This window comes from Blennius ocellaris, assembly GCF_963422515.1.
Source record: "Blennius ocellaris genome assembly, contig: SCAFFOLD_74, whole genome shotgun sequence".
Lineage (NCBI taxonomy): Eukaryota > Metazoa > Chordata > Actinopteri > Blenniiformes > Blenniidae > Blennius > Blennius ocellaris.
Window position 1 is genome coordinate 192,011 of NW_027662030.1, and position 13,734 is coordinate 205,744.

Below are 13,734 nucleotides of genomic sequence, written 5' to 3' on the forward strand. Positions count from 1 at the left end.
CAACAACCATGAAGGGTCAGAGTCACTTAAAGTTCTAGTGAAATGAAGATTCCACCTCCAAAACTCTCTGGTGTCTCTTCTAGAACATTTTCCTGCTAACTGGCTGAAGGTCAAATGTTAAAACACGACAATCTGCGGGAAAATAGCTGATAAACGTTGGTATTTCCTCTGCTGGGCGGAGCTTCTGACAATAATAGAGTGACATCACGAGTTGTGCACACGCCCAAGTTGTGTTTACATTATGGAGGATCAGAGTTTTGACCACGAAGAGGCTGAATTGAACCATATTTCATCATCATGGTCATTTCAAACCCAGTGATTGATGAAGAAGACACAGAAGGTGGTTCTGCCATCGGTGACCCCGTCTGGAACATGTTTGAGGAAGCAGAAGACGCTTCGTCCTCATTCGTCCTCGTCTCCTCGCCTCAGCAGCCGCCACTTTTCACCTTTGAGGCTTTGAGGCTCCTGACTTTTAGCAGAACGACCGGCTTCCTGGATCCAACACGTCCAAGAGCTAGAAGACTGTGGAATCACCGGAGGTGAGTCCAGGTATTACTTGATCGTCTACTAGCCGCCCGAGCTAGCGGCTCCCGCTAGCCGCCCGAGCTAGCGGCTGGCCGCTCCCGCCGCCCGTGCTCCTTTTCTCCTCTCTCGGTCTCTTCCAGGCTCAATCTTTCATCAAGGCTCATAAAACGCCGACTAGAACTTCAAAACACTGTAAAAACTTGGATATTTAAGAGCAAACAAGCCGATATAAACTCAACAGATGGAGATCTGCACAACTCGTGACGTCACGCCCACGAAGAAGGATTCCCCCGACTTCCTCGGCTGGAGATTCAAAATTCAAATAACTTTGTTATGCGACAACAGTGGTGGGGCAGAGTCGGAGGAACCTTAGAAGTAGAACCCCAACTATCGTTTTTTACAAAGTAGTGTTTTACATTTCACTAGGCCTTTAAATCACCTATCGTCATGCTCAGTTTGACCATCGTCATCATGTCTACATGCAGAAACACTGGACTGCTGACAGGAGGCTGGAGAGGCAAATCAAACCAGGAGCTCAACAGGAGTAGAAAGTGTCTGTTGAATGTTCAGTATCTCATGATGATGATGTTCATCTCTTCAGTGTTTCAGAGACATGGAGGGTCGTTACAGTTCTGCTGGGTGTCGTAGTCTAACACCTTATCAGCGCCTTAGCTGTTTAAGACTGCACTGTACACACACACACACGCACGCACGCACGCACGCACGCACACACACACACACGCACACAGCAGCAGCTCAATCACGTTACATCGTGGAAGCTCCCAGGCTTTGTCGTTTTATTTTTAGCAGTTGCAGTGGCGTCACTTAGGGGCTTTGTAGATCTGCCAGACCCCTCGTTCCCCATGGATTCGGAAAAAATGTGTTCATTCCTGTCCTCTGTGCTGTCTACCAGATGCTCTGAGTAGTGGGATCAGGAATGCTGAGTGCGGCGACCAAATTTGGTATTTTTATGTCACCACCCTTTCGTGGAAATCAAAAAGCTGAAGGCATCAAAAATAGATGAAAGCTGAAATGTGACCTTTTGGATAAGACAAGACATCTGCAAAATGCAGATGTCATACTTTTAATAGCTCTCTCTTAACATGACTCATTAATATGACTGTGGGCGGGAGACAATGGATCCTTGATAATAAAACTGTCTTTTGTTTACTGTTTATTTATTTGTTTATTTGAGGACATAAGCCAGTTTCTGCCTAAACTGAATTTCCCCCAAATAAGTCATGAATAAGTCCATATTTAGCAAGTCTATACTTAAAATCTTGATTTAGTATGTCAAGCTCTGGGAAGATGAACATTATGAGAGTTGTCTGTCGCAGTAACCATTGGTAAACCCAGCTCATGTAAAACACCACAATACTAATTGTCCAGTGCAAAGAAAAGCCGTCAAATTCATTCATCGACCACTTGAATATAAAATACCTCATGTACATGTATTCTTCTAAGGTCACAGGTGGACTTTTGATCAGAGTGCCAAATGTGTTCATGGTTGTGAGTGAAATATGATCCATAACACAATCCCTCTGTGGATGTTTGTTAACATGACCTCAGGATTTGAGTGTGATCATGTGAAAATGGACGAGTAGTTTACGGAGACATTATCAGACACCGTTAACTTAGTCACTGACAACTTGTTATTTTACTGTGACAACATACTTCAGTTTAACGGGAAAAAACACGTGAAAAACGTCCCAGTCACTTCCGAGTGTGTCTTATTGGAGGGAAACTGTGAGCGTGTGCAGCGATTATTCCATTCAGACCCCCGGGGAAGTGTGTGTGTGTGTGTGTGGGGGGGGGGGGGGGGGGGGGGGGGGGGAATAATGGATATGACTGTGCTGTGTGTCCTCAGTGAAGACCTAACATGAGCTGGACATGTCTAAGTAACTTTCCATATGTGATCTGTCATGGTTAGATAGAGAGAGAGAGGGGGGGGGGGTGAGGGGGAGAGAGAGAGGAAGAGTGAGAGAGAGAGAGCGAGAGAGAGAGAGAGGGAGAGAGAGATAGAGAGAAAGAGAGAGAGAGATAGAGAGAGAGATGTCTGGGGGGCATGAAGAGGAAGTCACGCCAGACAGTGTAAGATGACATAATAGACGTGTGTGTGTGTGTGTGTGTGTGTGTGTGTGTGTGTGTGTGTGTGTGTGTGTGTGTGTGTGTGTGTGTGTGTGAGAGAGAGAGAGAGGGGGCGTGGTCTCAGACCACACGCTCTCCAGTATAAAGGACTGACGCTCCGCCGCTGCTTCAGACTCCAGCAGAGGAACAACAGACACTTTCTCAACTTCTACACTGAAACGTCACGAACCCAGAAGGTAAGAGCTTCACCTGTGTTCACGTTCCACTGCTGTTCTTCTTCTCAGTACGTAGAACTGACCGGCAGGAACGTAGAGTTCTGTTCTCTTTGGATACAAGTGTACAATCTGATTGAAAGACATGAAGTGTGTTTTCAGCTCTAGTAAACTGAAGAAAATGAAGTTTTGTGAGGAAAAGTTTCCGTCCTGCTCTGCGGTTGCATTTATTGAACGAACTAAATGTAGCTGTAAATTGATTTGAATTGGTCTTCGTCTACATGTGACTTTAGAATACTGATTTGGTTTGATTGGAGGTGTGGACATGATTTTTCTATAAATCAAACTGCAGCTGTAAGTAAGGGGCCAGCAGGACACTACCTGCTTTTTAATGCCGTTCCAAATAGACTAAAGTGGTGAGACGGGCAACAGACCTCTGTCTTGCCTTTTCCCAGCATAGCTCATTAGGGTATGAACAGAAGGTCGGATTAAAAGAAATGACTGGAAAGCAACTTATTATTGTGTCGTAGTGGAGATGAATTAAAATGATCTGTGTTTAGAAACCCAACCGGTACAAACTATATACAAGAACCTGGTTCCCAGGTGTTTTAAATTGAAAGTATAAGAATGCTCACCAAGGACATTTCATCAACATGTGTATTTTGTGGTTGAATGAAACCAGTTAATTTTAAAGATTTTTAGGGGAATACTAAACATGAAAATGGGCAATAAAGGTAATTTCTATATACACTGATTAAATTGTATGATTTTCTTTACCTGAACATGCCTGCAGGTTTTTGTCAGTGTATTCATGTATGAGTACCATGAAGCCAGTCTGTCAGGAGGCACACAGTTCACAAAGCCTGGCACCTTTGTATCTCTCCCAGTTTCCTGTGGTTCCTCCTCAGCCAATATCCAGACGGTGCGTTTTTCTGCAGTTGACAGTGAAAGTGTTTGTTGGGAGCTGAAAGTGAGCCGTTATGCAAACCGGCTGAGGACACAAAGACCAAGTGTGAGTCAGTGTGTGACGCTGCTGTTCACACTGATCCACATATTGATGACTGCAAGGCAGAATCACTACTGACACACTGCTGCATGCACACAGCCAGTGTCGGTCACATCACAATGTACTGTATAGGTTCATAGTAGTACCATCCAACAATTCAAAGTTTTAATCAGATTAATCTCAGGGATGCTGTGGAAAGATTTGGATTATTCACACATCGATCTTTTTTTCTGTTTTCATTTTCTTGAACAAACGGACTCAAGAAAGACGTTGAATAGGCATTTAACACCCAACTGTTCATGTTGACACAAACGAATATTTCCCACATTGGCGTGGCCTGTTTCTCCTTTTTCATGGTCAATCTGAAGTGTTGCTCCATGTGGCACCAGTGCTGTGGTTCTATGTGAGGCGTCTTGTTTTTCTTGCACAGCCGACATGATGCCTGCTTTTCATTATCTACAACATTAAAACGGCAGTTCTTTAACGAACTCGCTCTTTAGCCCCAATATTTAAGTGGCCTTGGAACACAAACCAAACGAAGGAGTTGCACACCTCGTCTATTACTTTTGCGTTTGTATTTAAAGTGCCAGCATTATAACTTTGTTTCCATTATTTTACTGAGTACTTCTCGATCGGGACCTGTGATGGATCACCACTTAAATTTTTTTTCTTTATTGAAATGCAAAATAAAGTTGTGATATCCTTTAGTTATGTTTCATATGTATTCTCTGTCTGGAAGTGGGAACGTGCTCTTTCCCAGCTTACAGTTACTGAGTAATTTTGTAGACTCACCATTGGTGCTGAACAAGAAGCGGAAACTCTCTCACTCCTGAATATAGGTGCCCCCCCCCCCCCCCCCACACACACACACACACACACACTGTCATCTGACTCGCCCAAACTGCTTCTTTATCGCTGAAGAATTTCACATTTTGTTCTGATGCCTTCCCTCTGACACAGCTGGCCCCACATCTTCTGCTATATTTAAACCCTCTGCAGGGCTGTATCCTGAGTCAGAGCCCCATCCAGGAACATCTGTTGAACAGAAGGGATTTATTTTTTTTGCATTAGAATGATTTATGTAGAAGTGTAGACCTGCCGTCACATCCATACCTGTTCTCTCTGTGGTCTTGCAGGATGCTCTGTGTGTACATGTTCCTGCTGCTGACCCTGAGCAGGGTGGCTCAGAGCTCCCTGCAGGACAAACAGACGGACTTTGGACTGAGGGTCTTCTCCCAGTTGGCGAGCAGCTCCGTGGACAAAAATGTGGTTCTTTCTCCGTATGGGGTGGCCTCTGTCCTGGCCATGGCCCAGCTCGGAACGGGTGGAAAGACACGAAAAGCCTTGACCACTGCTATGGGCTTTTCTCTGCAAGGTGAGAGCGGGCACAGGACCTACCCAGGCTGGTTTTTCTAAAGGACTGAATAAGGGAACATCCACATGATGAGGAAAAACAATAGTTTTTCTCTCCAGCCTTCTCCAAAAGCCTCCGTCCACGCATCACTATGAACACGGCTCAACATGAGCCTCCAGAGCATGTAGTACACATGCCAGGCCTTTAGGGGTGCTGTGACTCACCAAACACCAAAAACGCAGAAGAAAACAAAGCACATAGAACTTTAGAAGCAGATTCTTGCTCATTGGGTTGGACGGCACAAGCCAGCATTTTAGAATTTCCCCACTCTGGGACCAGTGTTAAAAAAATAAATGTGTATATATTTACACTTCTACAACCGCCTCATGTGGATGACAGGCCAAAAACAGCTCGTTTAGCTGAACCGTTTAACCAGACCTGGCCTGTCATCCACATCATGAGGCAGGTTTAGAAGTGTGAAAACTGGGTTTTTTGAACACGGGTCCCAGAGTGGGAAATTCTAAAACCCCGGCTCGTGCTGTCCAACCCCCCCACCAGGGTGTGGACGGCAAGCACGATAATCTGTGGAAAAAACACGAGGTAATCGCCGCCACCCCCCCTCCCCCACCGTGGTCCGTGATGTCATCAAATCACCACAACAATCAGGGACTACAAGCTCTTGTGGAGCGGCAGAAGCTACTGATGCTTGTAGGACCAGAGACTTGTAGAACTCGAGTTGTCCACTAGTTTATGAGCAGGAGTCTACTTCTAAATTTCTATGTGCTCTGTCTTCTGCATTTTGGGTGTTTGAGTCACGGCGCCCCTAAAGGCCAGGCCAGGTACTACACGCTCTGAAGCCTGGTGTTGAGCCGTGGTCACAGTGACGTGTGGACGGAAGGTTTTTGGAGAAGGCTGGGGAGAAAAAAATATTTTTTTCTTTTTGTCATGTGGATGTACCGTAAACGTCGGTATACATGCATTTGTATGTGTTACAAGTATCTTGATGAGTGATGGCTACAGACTATCATTGGAAAGTGTGTCTTCATTATAGCATTATAAAAAGGGTTTGAAATGGGAAAATATCTTATTCAAATAAGGTTTTTTGATTTTCATGACTTGGGATCTAAAATAGTTCAAACAAAATGGCTAAACTTTAACAAAACCCTCACATGTATATATTAAAGCATGGGGACAAGTTCATAATTTCTCTTTATTCACATTTTCTTAATAAAGACAACTATGAAACACAGAAATGTAATATTTGTGTTAAAAAAAATGCTGGGGTATAAAATGCAATGTCATTATTTAGATTGACTTGAATGCTCAATGTATGACTGTATAATTGTACTGATAAAGTGCTACTTGTGTAGAAGAAGATGTGTGAAATGAAGGCTGTGTTTCAACTGAGGGTGACGATGATGACCTTTTTGGTGCAGAGCGAGGCATGCCCCGGCAGCAGCGCCTCCTCCAGCGGGACGTGTCCAGTGAGCAGGGCGTGGAGATAGCCAGTGGAGTGATGGTGGAGAGGAAGATGAGCCTGGAGAAGAGCTACCGGCGGGCCCTCACCAAAGCCTTCCAGGCCCACCCCCACCAAGTGGACTTCACCAAGCCCCAGCAGGCGGTCCACGTCATCAACGCCTGGGTGTCGGACCACACCGCAGGTACACACATTGACAAAAGCCACGGGTTCCGTTTCTGGTGTTCAGCTCTTTGTTTGCATCCTCCGACTCCAGTGTGATATTTAATTATTTCTTTCTCTCTTCAGGAACCATCCCAGAGTTTTTAGCAGCAGGATCTCTGTCTGATGAAACCCGCCTGGTCCTGCTGAATGCACTCCACTTCCAGGGTGTCTGGAAGGTTCCCTTTGACCCCAAACTGACCCAGGAGAGGATGTTCCACTGTGCAAATGGCAGCACGGTGCCTGTGTACATGATGCGACTCACCAACCGCTTCAACTATGGTGGGTATTGTGTGTCTTTAATGACATGCTCTGAGTGTGTCTTGTCTCCAGTTGGCTAAATAAACACGTTCTTCCACCCACAGGGGAGTTTGTGACGGCTGAGGGGGTGGACTATGATGTCATCGAGGTGCCATATGAGGGTGACTCTCTCAGCATGCTGCTCGTGTCCCCGTTCGAACCTGAGGTGCCTCTGAGCACGCTCAGTCACCATCTCAGCAGCCAGCAGATCCAGCAGTGGAGGGCAGAGCTGAGGAGTGTGAAGAGGCAGCTGGCCATGCCCAGGTCGGCCATCTTCTACACCCCCGCTGACTCTGTACTCATTACTGTGCTCACCAACTCTGAGGAAATTGTTGGATTTATGTGTCAACATTCAGGTTCACTCTGAACTCGGAGGTGAATTTAAAGTCGACTCTGATTAATATGGGACTGGGAGACATCTTCAACCTGGCTACTGCCGACTTCACACGCATCACCGGTGAGTCTATTTGAGTCATGAACTCATTCCTGTCTGCGGAGGCTCTATGGATCTCTTTTAAACGCATAACATCATGACAGTAGCCTGTATTTAACATAACATTGGCAAAGCTTTTAACAGAGAAACACTTAAGAATGTAAAGATCATTATGGATGTGAATTCATAAAGCTCATTATATTGCACATTTTGTGGTGAATCATTTAATGTTTCAGGCCGCGTGATGTAACTTTGAACAGTCTGATATAAAACCTATGGAACCATACATTCTGATGCATTAAGCCTGTTTGTGTGCTTTCTCTCTGTTTCTAGCCGATGAGAGGCTTTGTGTGTCGAAGATTCTGCAGAGGGTGAAGATTGAAGTAAATGAACAAGGGACCAGAGGAGCAGCAGCAACAGGTAGCGTCAATGTTCAGCTTGGTCTGCAGGGGAACATGGTTCTCCAGTCTGGAGTACATGATGGCCAGACTATTGGACAGTTTCTCTCCACACCACTAACAATAGACGACCTTCACACTTTTCAGAGATGGATGAATTCTACTTCAATCATTTCAGTCTAGTCTGTTTTAGAGCCTGAAGTGGAGAATAATGACCTTGGTTTTTCCCTGTAGAAACATCACAAATCCTTGTTTCCTCAGCTGCTGTCATGTTTTCCCGGATGGCCGTGGAGGAGCTCACCCTGGACCGACCCTTCCTCTTCCTCATCCAGCACAAGCACACAGGTAACAGTGGTTCTAGCTTGGCTTCACAACAGGGACTGTCTGCAGGCAGGTCGTCATCCTCTCCTCTGTGTTCAGGTGCAGTTCTCTTCAGTGGACAGTTCAACCACCCTCAACAGCAGTGACTCCTCTGAAGGGCTGCTCCTCTCCCGTGTGACTACTGCTGCTCATCTCGTACTACAACCCAGTTCATTCAGAAGACAGGCCCCTGCTCCAGGGTCTGACTTGTGTTATTTATTTCACTGAATAGTTGTGGTGAATGACACCGAACAGAAATATGAAGGAAGGAAAATGTTGGTTGATATTGTGAGATGCACTTCATAAGGAGGAAAGTGTGTGGAGACGGACTGCTGCCTGCCTGGGACCCCAGAAAGATGTATTTTTCTTGTTGTATTTGTATTTTTGCAATATTTATATTTATTAAAAAACTTTTTTTTTTTACAAAGACTCGTTTGTTCCAATGTGTAAGGTCAACACTGACCCCTTGTGCCTTAAAGAGGAACTGACCCCATTTGGTCTCGATGCTGTGCATTGAAGTGTCTGTTATTGGTGCCATGCAGTTAAACCCGAATACAATGCTTCACATGGTTTACTGTGACTGCAGAGCAATCAATGAAACACTTAAAGCTGAACTGATCTCTGCTCGGTGTTCAAGCCAAACACAAACATTTATCTAATGGGGGAAATGTAAGAAAACCTTATAGTACGATTTTTATTTTTACAATTAAAGGAATCCTAAAGCTCTTTAACGGGTAATATGGGGCCAAGTATGGAGGACCAAATGTGCCCAAATAAATACACCATTAAATTCCATTAATTTAAATTGTAATTGTCATTCATTAAAACACTAATTTAATGAAAAACAAAACCGGTGTTTTACAATTATTTCATGGTCTGGTGTTGCACTGCTTCATGAATTTTATCTGTCAAACTCCCCTAACAAAGTCAGTGGGTGGATCCTGATTGGCTCCATTCAATCTCAGAAGGATTGCTGCAGAGCTAGTGAAGATATTCTGATCCACTGGGTGGCGCTGTGTGTTAAAATCTGCTCCTCACTCACCGTAACTCTCCAGACTCATCCTGTTTTCACCTGACAGGTGGATGGAGGAAGTTCATTTCAGCCACTTGTATCCGGGTCTCGTTCTTTCGGTCATGACCATAGGTGAGGGTAGGAATGAAGATCGACCGGTAAATCGAGAGCTTCACCTTTTGGCTCAGCTCCTTCTTCACCACGACGGATCGGTGCAGCGTCTGCAGTTATGCAGACGCTGCACCGATCCGCCTGTAAAGCTCACGCTGCATCTTCCCCAACCACTTGTGAACAAGACTCAGAGATACTTGAACTCCTCCACCTGGGACAAGGGCACTCCACCGACCTGGAGGGGCAAGACACCTTGTTCCGGTGGAGAACCATGGCCTCGGATTTAGAGGTGCTGATCTTCATCCCAGCTGCTTCACACTCGGCTGAGAACCGTGTCAGTGCACGCTGGAGATCCAGGCTTGATGGGGCCAACAGAACCACATCATCTGCAAATAGCAGAGATAAGATCCTGTGGTCCCCAAACTGGACCCCCTCCGGCCCCCGGCTGTGCCTCAAGATTCTGTCCATGTAGGTGATGAACAGAACTGGTGACAAAGGACAGTCCTGCTGGAGGCCAACGTGCTCTATAGTATAGAGCTGGTCCAGTGTTCCACCATCCGGAGAACCTGGTGGAGGGTCTAGAGCTGGTCCAGTGTTCCACCATCAGGAGAACCTGGTGGAGGGTATAGAGCTGGTCCAGTGTTCCACCATCAGGAGAACCTGGTGGAGGGTATAGAGCTGGTCCAGTGTTCCACCATCAGGAGAACCTGGTGGAGGGTCTAGAGCTGGTCCAGTGTTCCACCATCAGGAGAACCTGGTGGAGGGTCTAGAGCTGGTCCAGTGTTCCACCATCCGGAGAACCTGGTGGAGGGTATAGAGCTGGTCCAGTGTTCCACCATCAGGAGAACCTGGTGGAGGGTGTAGAGCTGGTCCAGTGTTCCACCATCAGGAGCACCTGGTGGAGGGTATAGAGCTGGTCCAGTGTTCCACCATCAGGAGAACCTGGTGGAGGGTATAGAGCTGGTCCAGTGTTCCATGACCAGGACGAAAACCGCAATGTTCCTCTTGGATCCGAGGTTTGACTAACGGCCGGACCCTCCTCTCCAGTACCCTGGAATAGACTTTCCCGGGGAGGCTGAGGAGTGTGATCTCCCTGTAGTTGGAACACCGGAAATAATCAGCCAAATTAATTTTGATTCTTAACTGTTTGTTCGCTTTAGCTGCTAACAAGCTGGTATTTGTTTGACTTCCTCCAGTTCTGTGAAGCAATACCTCAATCAATTCCAACCGATCAGCTCTGACCTCTGAAATTACATTGTTAGTGGGCGGGGCTTCAAGCCCCACAAGGCATCAAAATCATGTGAATTGAATGAATGAGCCATAGTCTGAGCATGAACACTTTACTGCATGCATTACACACTGCATGGTGAGAGAGGGACGAGCTACACAAATGCATTACACACTGCATGGTGAGAGAGGGACGAGCTACACAAATGCAATACACACTGCATGGTGAGAGAGGGGCGAGCTACACTAATGCATTACACACTGCATGGTGAGAGAGGGGCGAGCTACACAAATGCAATACACACTGCATGGTGAGAGAGGGGCGACCTACACAAATGCAATACACACTGCATGGTGAGAGAGGGGCGAGCTACACTAATGCATTACACACTGCATGGTGAGAGAGGGGCGAGCTACACAAATGCAATACACACTGCATGGTGAGAGAGGGGCGACCTACACTCATGCATTACACACTGCATGGTGAGAGAGGGGCGAGCTACACAAATGCAATACCCACTGCATGGTGAGAGAGGGGCGAGCTACAGTAATGTAATACACACTGAGTGGTGAGAGAGGGGCGAGCTACACTAATGTAATACACACTGCGTGGTGAGAGAGGGGAGAGCTACACTCATGTAATACACACTGCATGGTGAGAGAGGGGCAAGCTACACTAATGTAATACACACTGCATGGTGAGAGAGGGGCGAACTACACTAATGTAATACACACTGCATGGTGAGAGAGGGGCGAACTACACTAATGTAATACACACTGCATGGTGAGAGAGGGGCGAGCTACACTAATGTAATACACACTGCATGGAGAGAGAGGGGCGAGCTACAGTAATGTAATACACACTGAGTGGTGAGAGAGGGGCGAGCTACACTAGTGTAATACACACTGCATGGTGAGAGAGGGGCGAGCTACACTAATGTAATACACACTGCATGGTGAGAGAGGGGCGAGCTACACTAATGTAATACACACTGCATGGTGAGAGAGGGGCGAGCTACACTAATGCATTACACACTGCATGGTGAGAGAGGGGCGAGCTACACAAATGCAATACACACTGCATAGTGAGAGAGGGGCGAGCTACACTAATGTAATACACACTGCATGGTGAGAGAGGGGAGAGCTACACTCATGTAATACACACTGCATGGTGAGAGAGGGGCGAGCTACACTAATGTAATACACACTGCATGGTGAGAGAGGGGCGAGCTACACTAATGTAATACACACTGCATGGTGAGAGAGGGGCGAGCTACACTAATGTAATACACACTGCATGGTGAGAGAGGGGCGAGCTACACTAATGTAATACACACTGCATGGTGAGAGAGGGGCAAGCTACACTCATGTAATACACACTGCATGGAGAGAGAGGGGCGAGCTACACTAATGCACTAATACACACTGCATGGTGAGAGAGGGGCGAGCTACAGTAATGTAATACACACTGTGTGGTGAGAGAGGGGCGAGCTACACTAACGTAATACACACTGCATAGTGAGAGAGGGGCAAGCTACACTCATGTAATACACACTGCATGGAGAGAGAGGGGCGAGCTACACTAACGTAATACACACTGCATAGTGAGAGAGGGGCAAGCTACACTCATGTAATACACACTGCATGGTGAGAGAGGGGCGAGCTACACTAATGTAATACACACTGCATAGTGAGAGAGGGGCAAGCTACACTCATGTAATACACACTGCATGGAGAGAGAGGGGCGAGCTACACTAATGCACTAATACACACTGCATGGTGAGAGAGGGGCGAGCTACAGTAATGTAATACACACTGTGTGGTGAGAGAGGGGCGAGCTACACTAACGTAATACACACTGCATGGTGAGAGAGAGGTGAGCTACACTAATGTAATACACACTGCATGGAGAGAGAGGGGCGAGCTACACGAATGTAATACACACTGCATGGTGAGAGAGGGGCGAGCTACACTAATATAATACACACTGCATGGTGAGAGAGGGGCGAGCTCCACTCATGTAATACACACTGCATGGTGAGAGAGGGGCGAGCTCCACTCATGTAATACACACTGCATGGTGAGAGAGGGGCGAGCTACACTAATGTAATACACACTGCATGGAGAGAGAGGGGCGAGCTACACTAATGTAATACACACTGCATGGAGAGAGAGGGGCGAGCTACACTAATGTAATACACACTGCATGGTGAGAGAGGGGCGAGCTACACTAATGTAATACACACTGCATTGTGAGAGAGGGGCGAGCTACACTAATGTAATACACACTGCATGGTGAGAGAGGGGCGAGCTACACTAATGTAATACACACTGCATGGTGAGAGAGGGGCGAGCTACACTCATGTAATACACACTGCATGGAGAGAGAGGGGCGAGCTACACTAATGTAATACACACTGCATGGTGAGAGAGGGGCGAGCTACACTAATGTAATACACACTGCATGGAGAGAGAGGAGGGAGGAAGTACAGTCTTCACACAGTAATTATGTGCTTTAAAAGAGGAAGTTTTATCCACAGACAAGAAAATATTGTAGATAATCTTAAAGAACTGATAATATGTGATCACGTGTCTGTACCAACCGTACTGTTTTCACTATTTGTTTTCCCTCAGGGTGTAGTCTGGGTTTGTGTTTTCTGTATAGCCCGGTGTCTGTAATGGTTTGGCGGCCCTGTACAGGGTTGGGCCATTGCCGCACCTGTTTGTTTTGTTTGGCCGGGCAGTCACGTCCATCTTTCAGTTAAACTTTCCTTGTTCCCTGTGTCCCTATGTTTTTCTTTTTGGACAGGTGGATGAGGCTTTTTGTGAGAAGAACTCAAAGAAAATAAACCCAATGTTTAACAACTCATGCTCTTGTCTCCCGTGTCCTAAAATATGTTTCCTCCCTTTTGGGGTCGTAACATCTTTATCGGGGCTCATCAAACTAAACATTCCTGGCATGGTTGTGGTAGCTTCACTCCATAACGTGTTTATGGGATTCGTCAAACTAAAATATTCCATGTAAGAAGT

At 46.4% G+C, this 13,734-nt stretch overlaps 1 protein-coding gene across 1 annotated transcript; it reads left to right on the forward strand.

Moving 5' to 3' along the window:
- Positions 1 to 2,796: 2,796 nt before the first annotated feature.
- On the forward strand, positions 2,797 to 8,775 carry serpine1 (serpin peptidase inhibitor, clade E (nexin, plasminogen activator inhibitor type 1), member 1). Its single transcript, XM_080521865.1, has 9 exons — positions 2,797 to 2,849; positions 4,968 to 5,206; positions 6,622 to 6,846; positions 6,951 to 7,145; positions 7,229 to 7,427; positions 7,520 to 7,620; positions 7,930 to 8,016; positions 8,256 to 8,339; positions 8,415 to 8,775. The coding sequence occupies exons 2-9, from the start codon at positions 4,969 to 4,971 to the stop codon at positions 8,459 to 8,461; spliced, it is 1,176 nt and encodes a 391-aa protein (XP_080377991.1). The 5' UTR covers positions 2,797 to 2,849; position 4,968; the 3' UTR covers positions 8,462 to 8,775.
- The last annotated feature ends 4,959 nt before the right edge of the window (positions 8,776 to 13,734 follow it).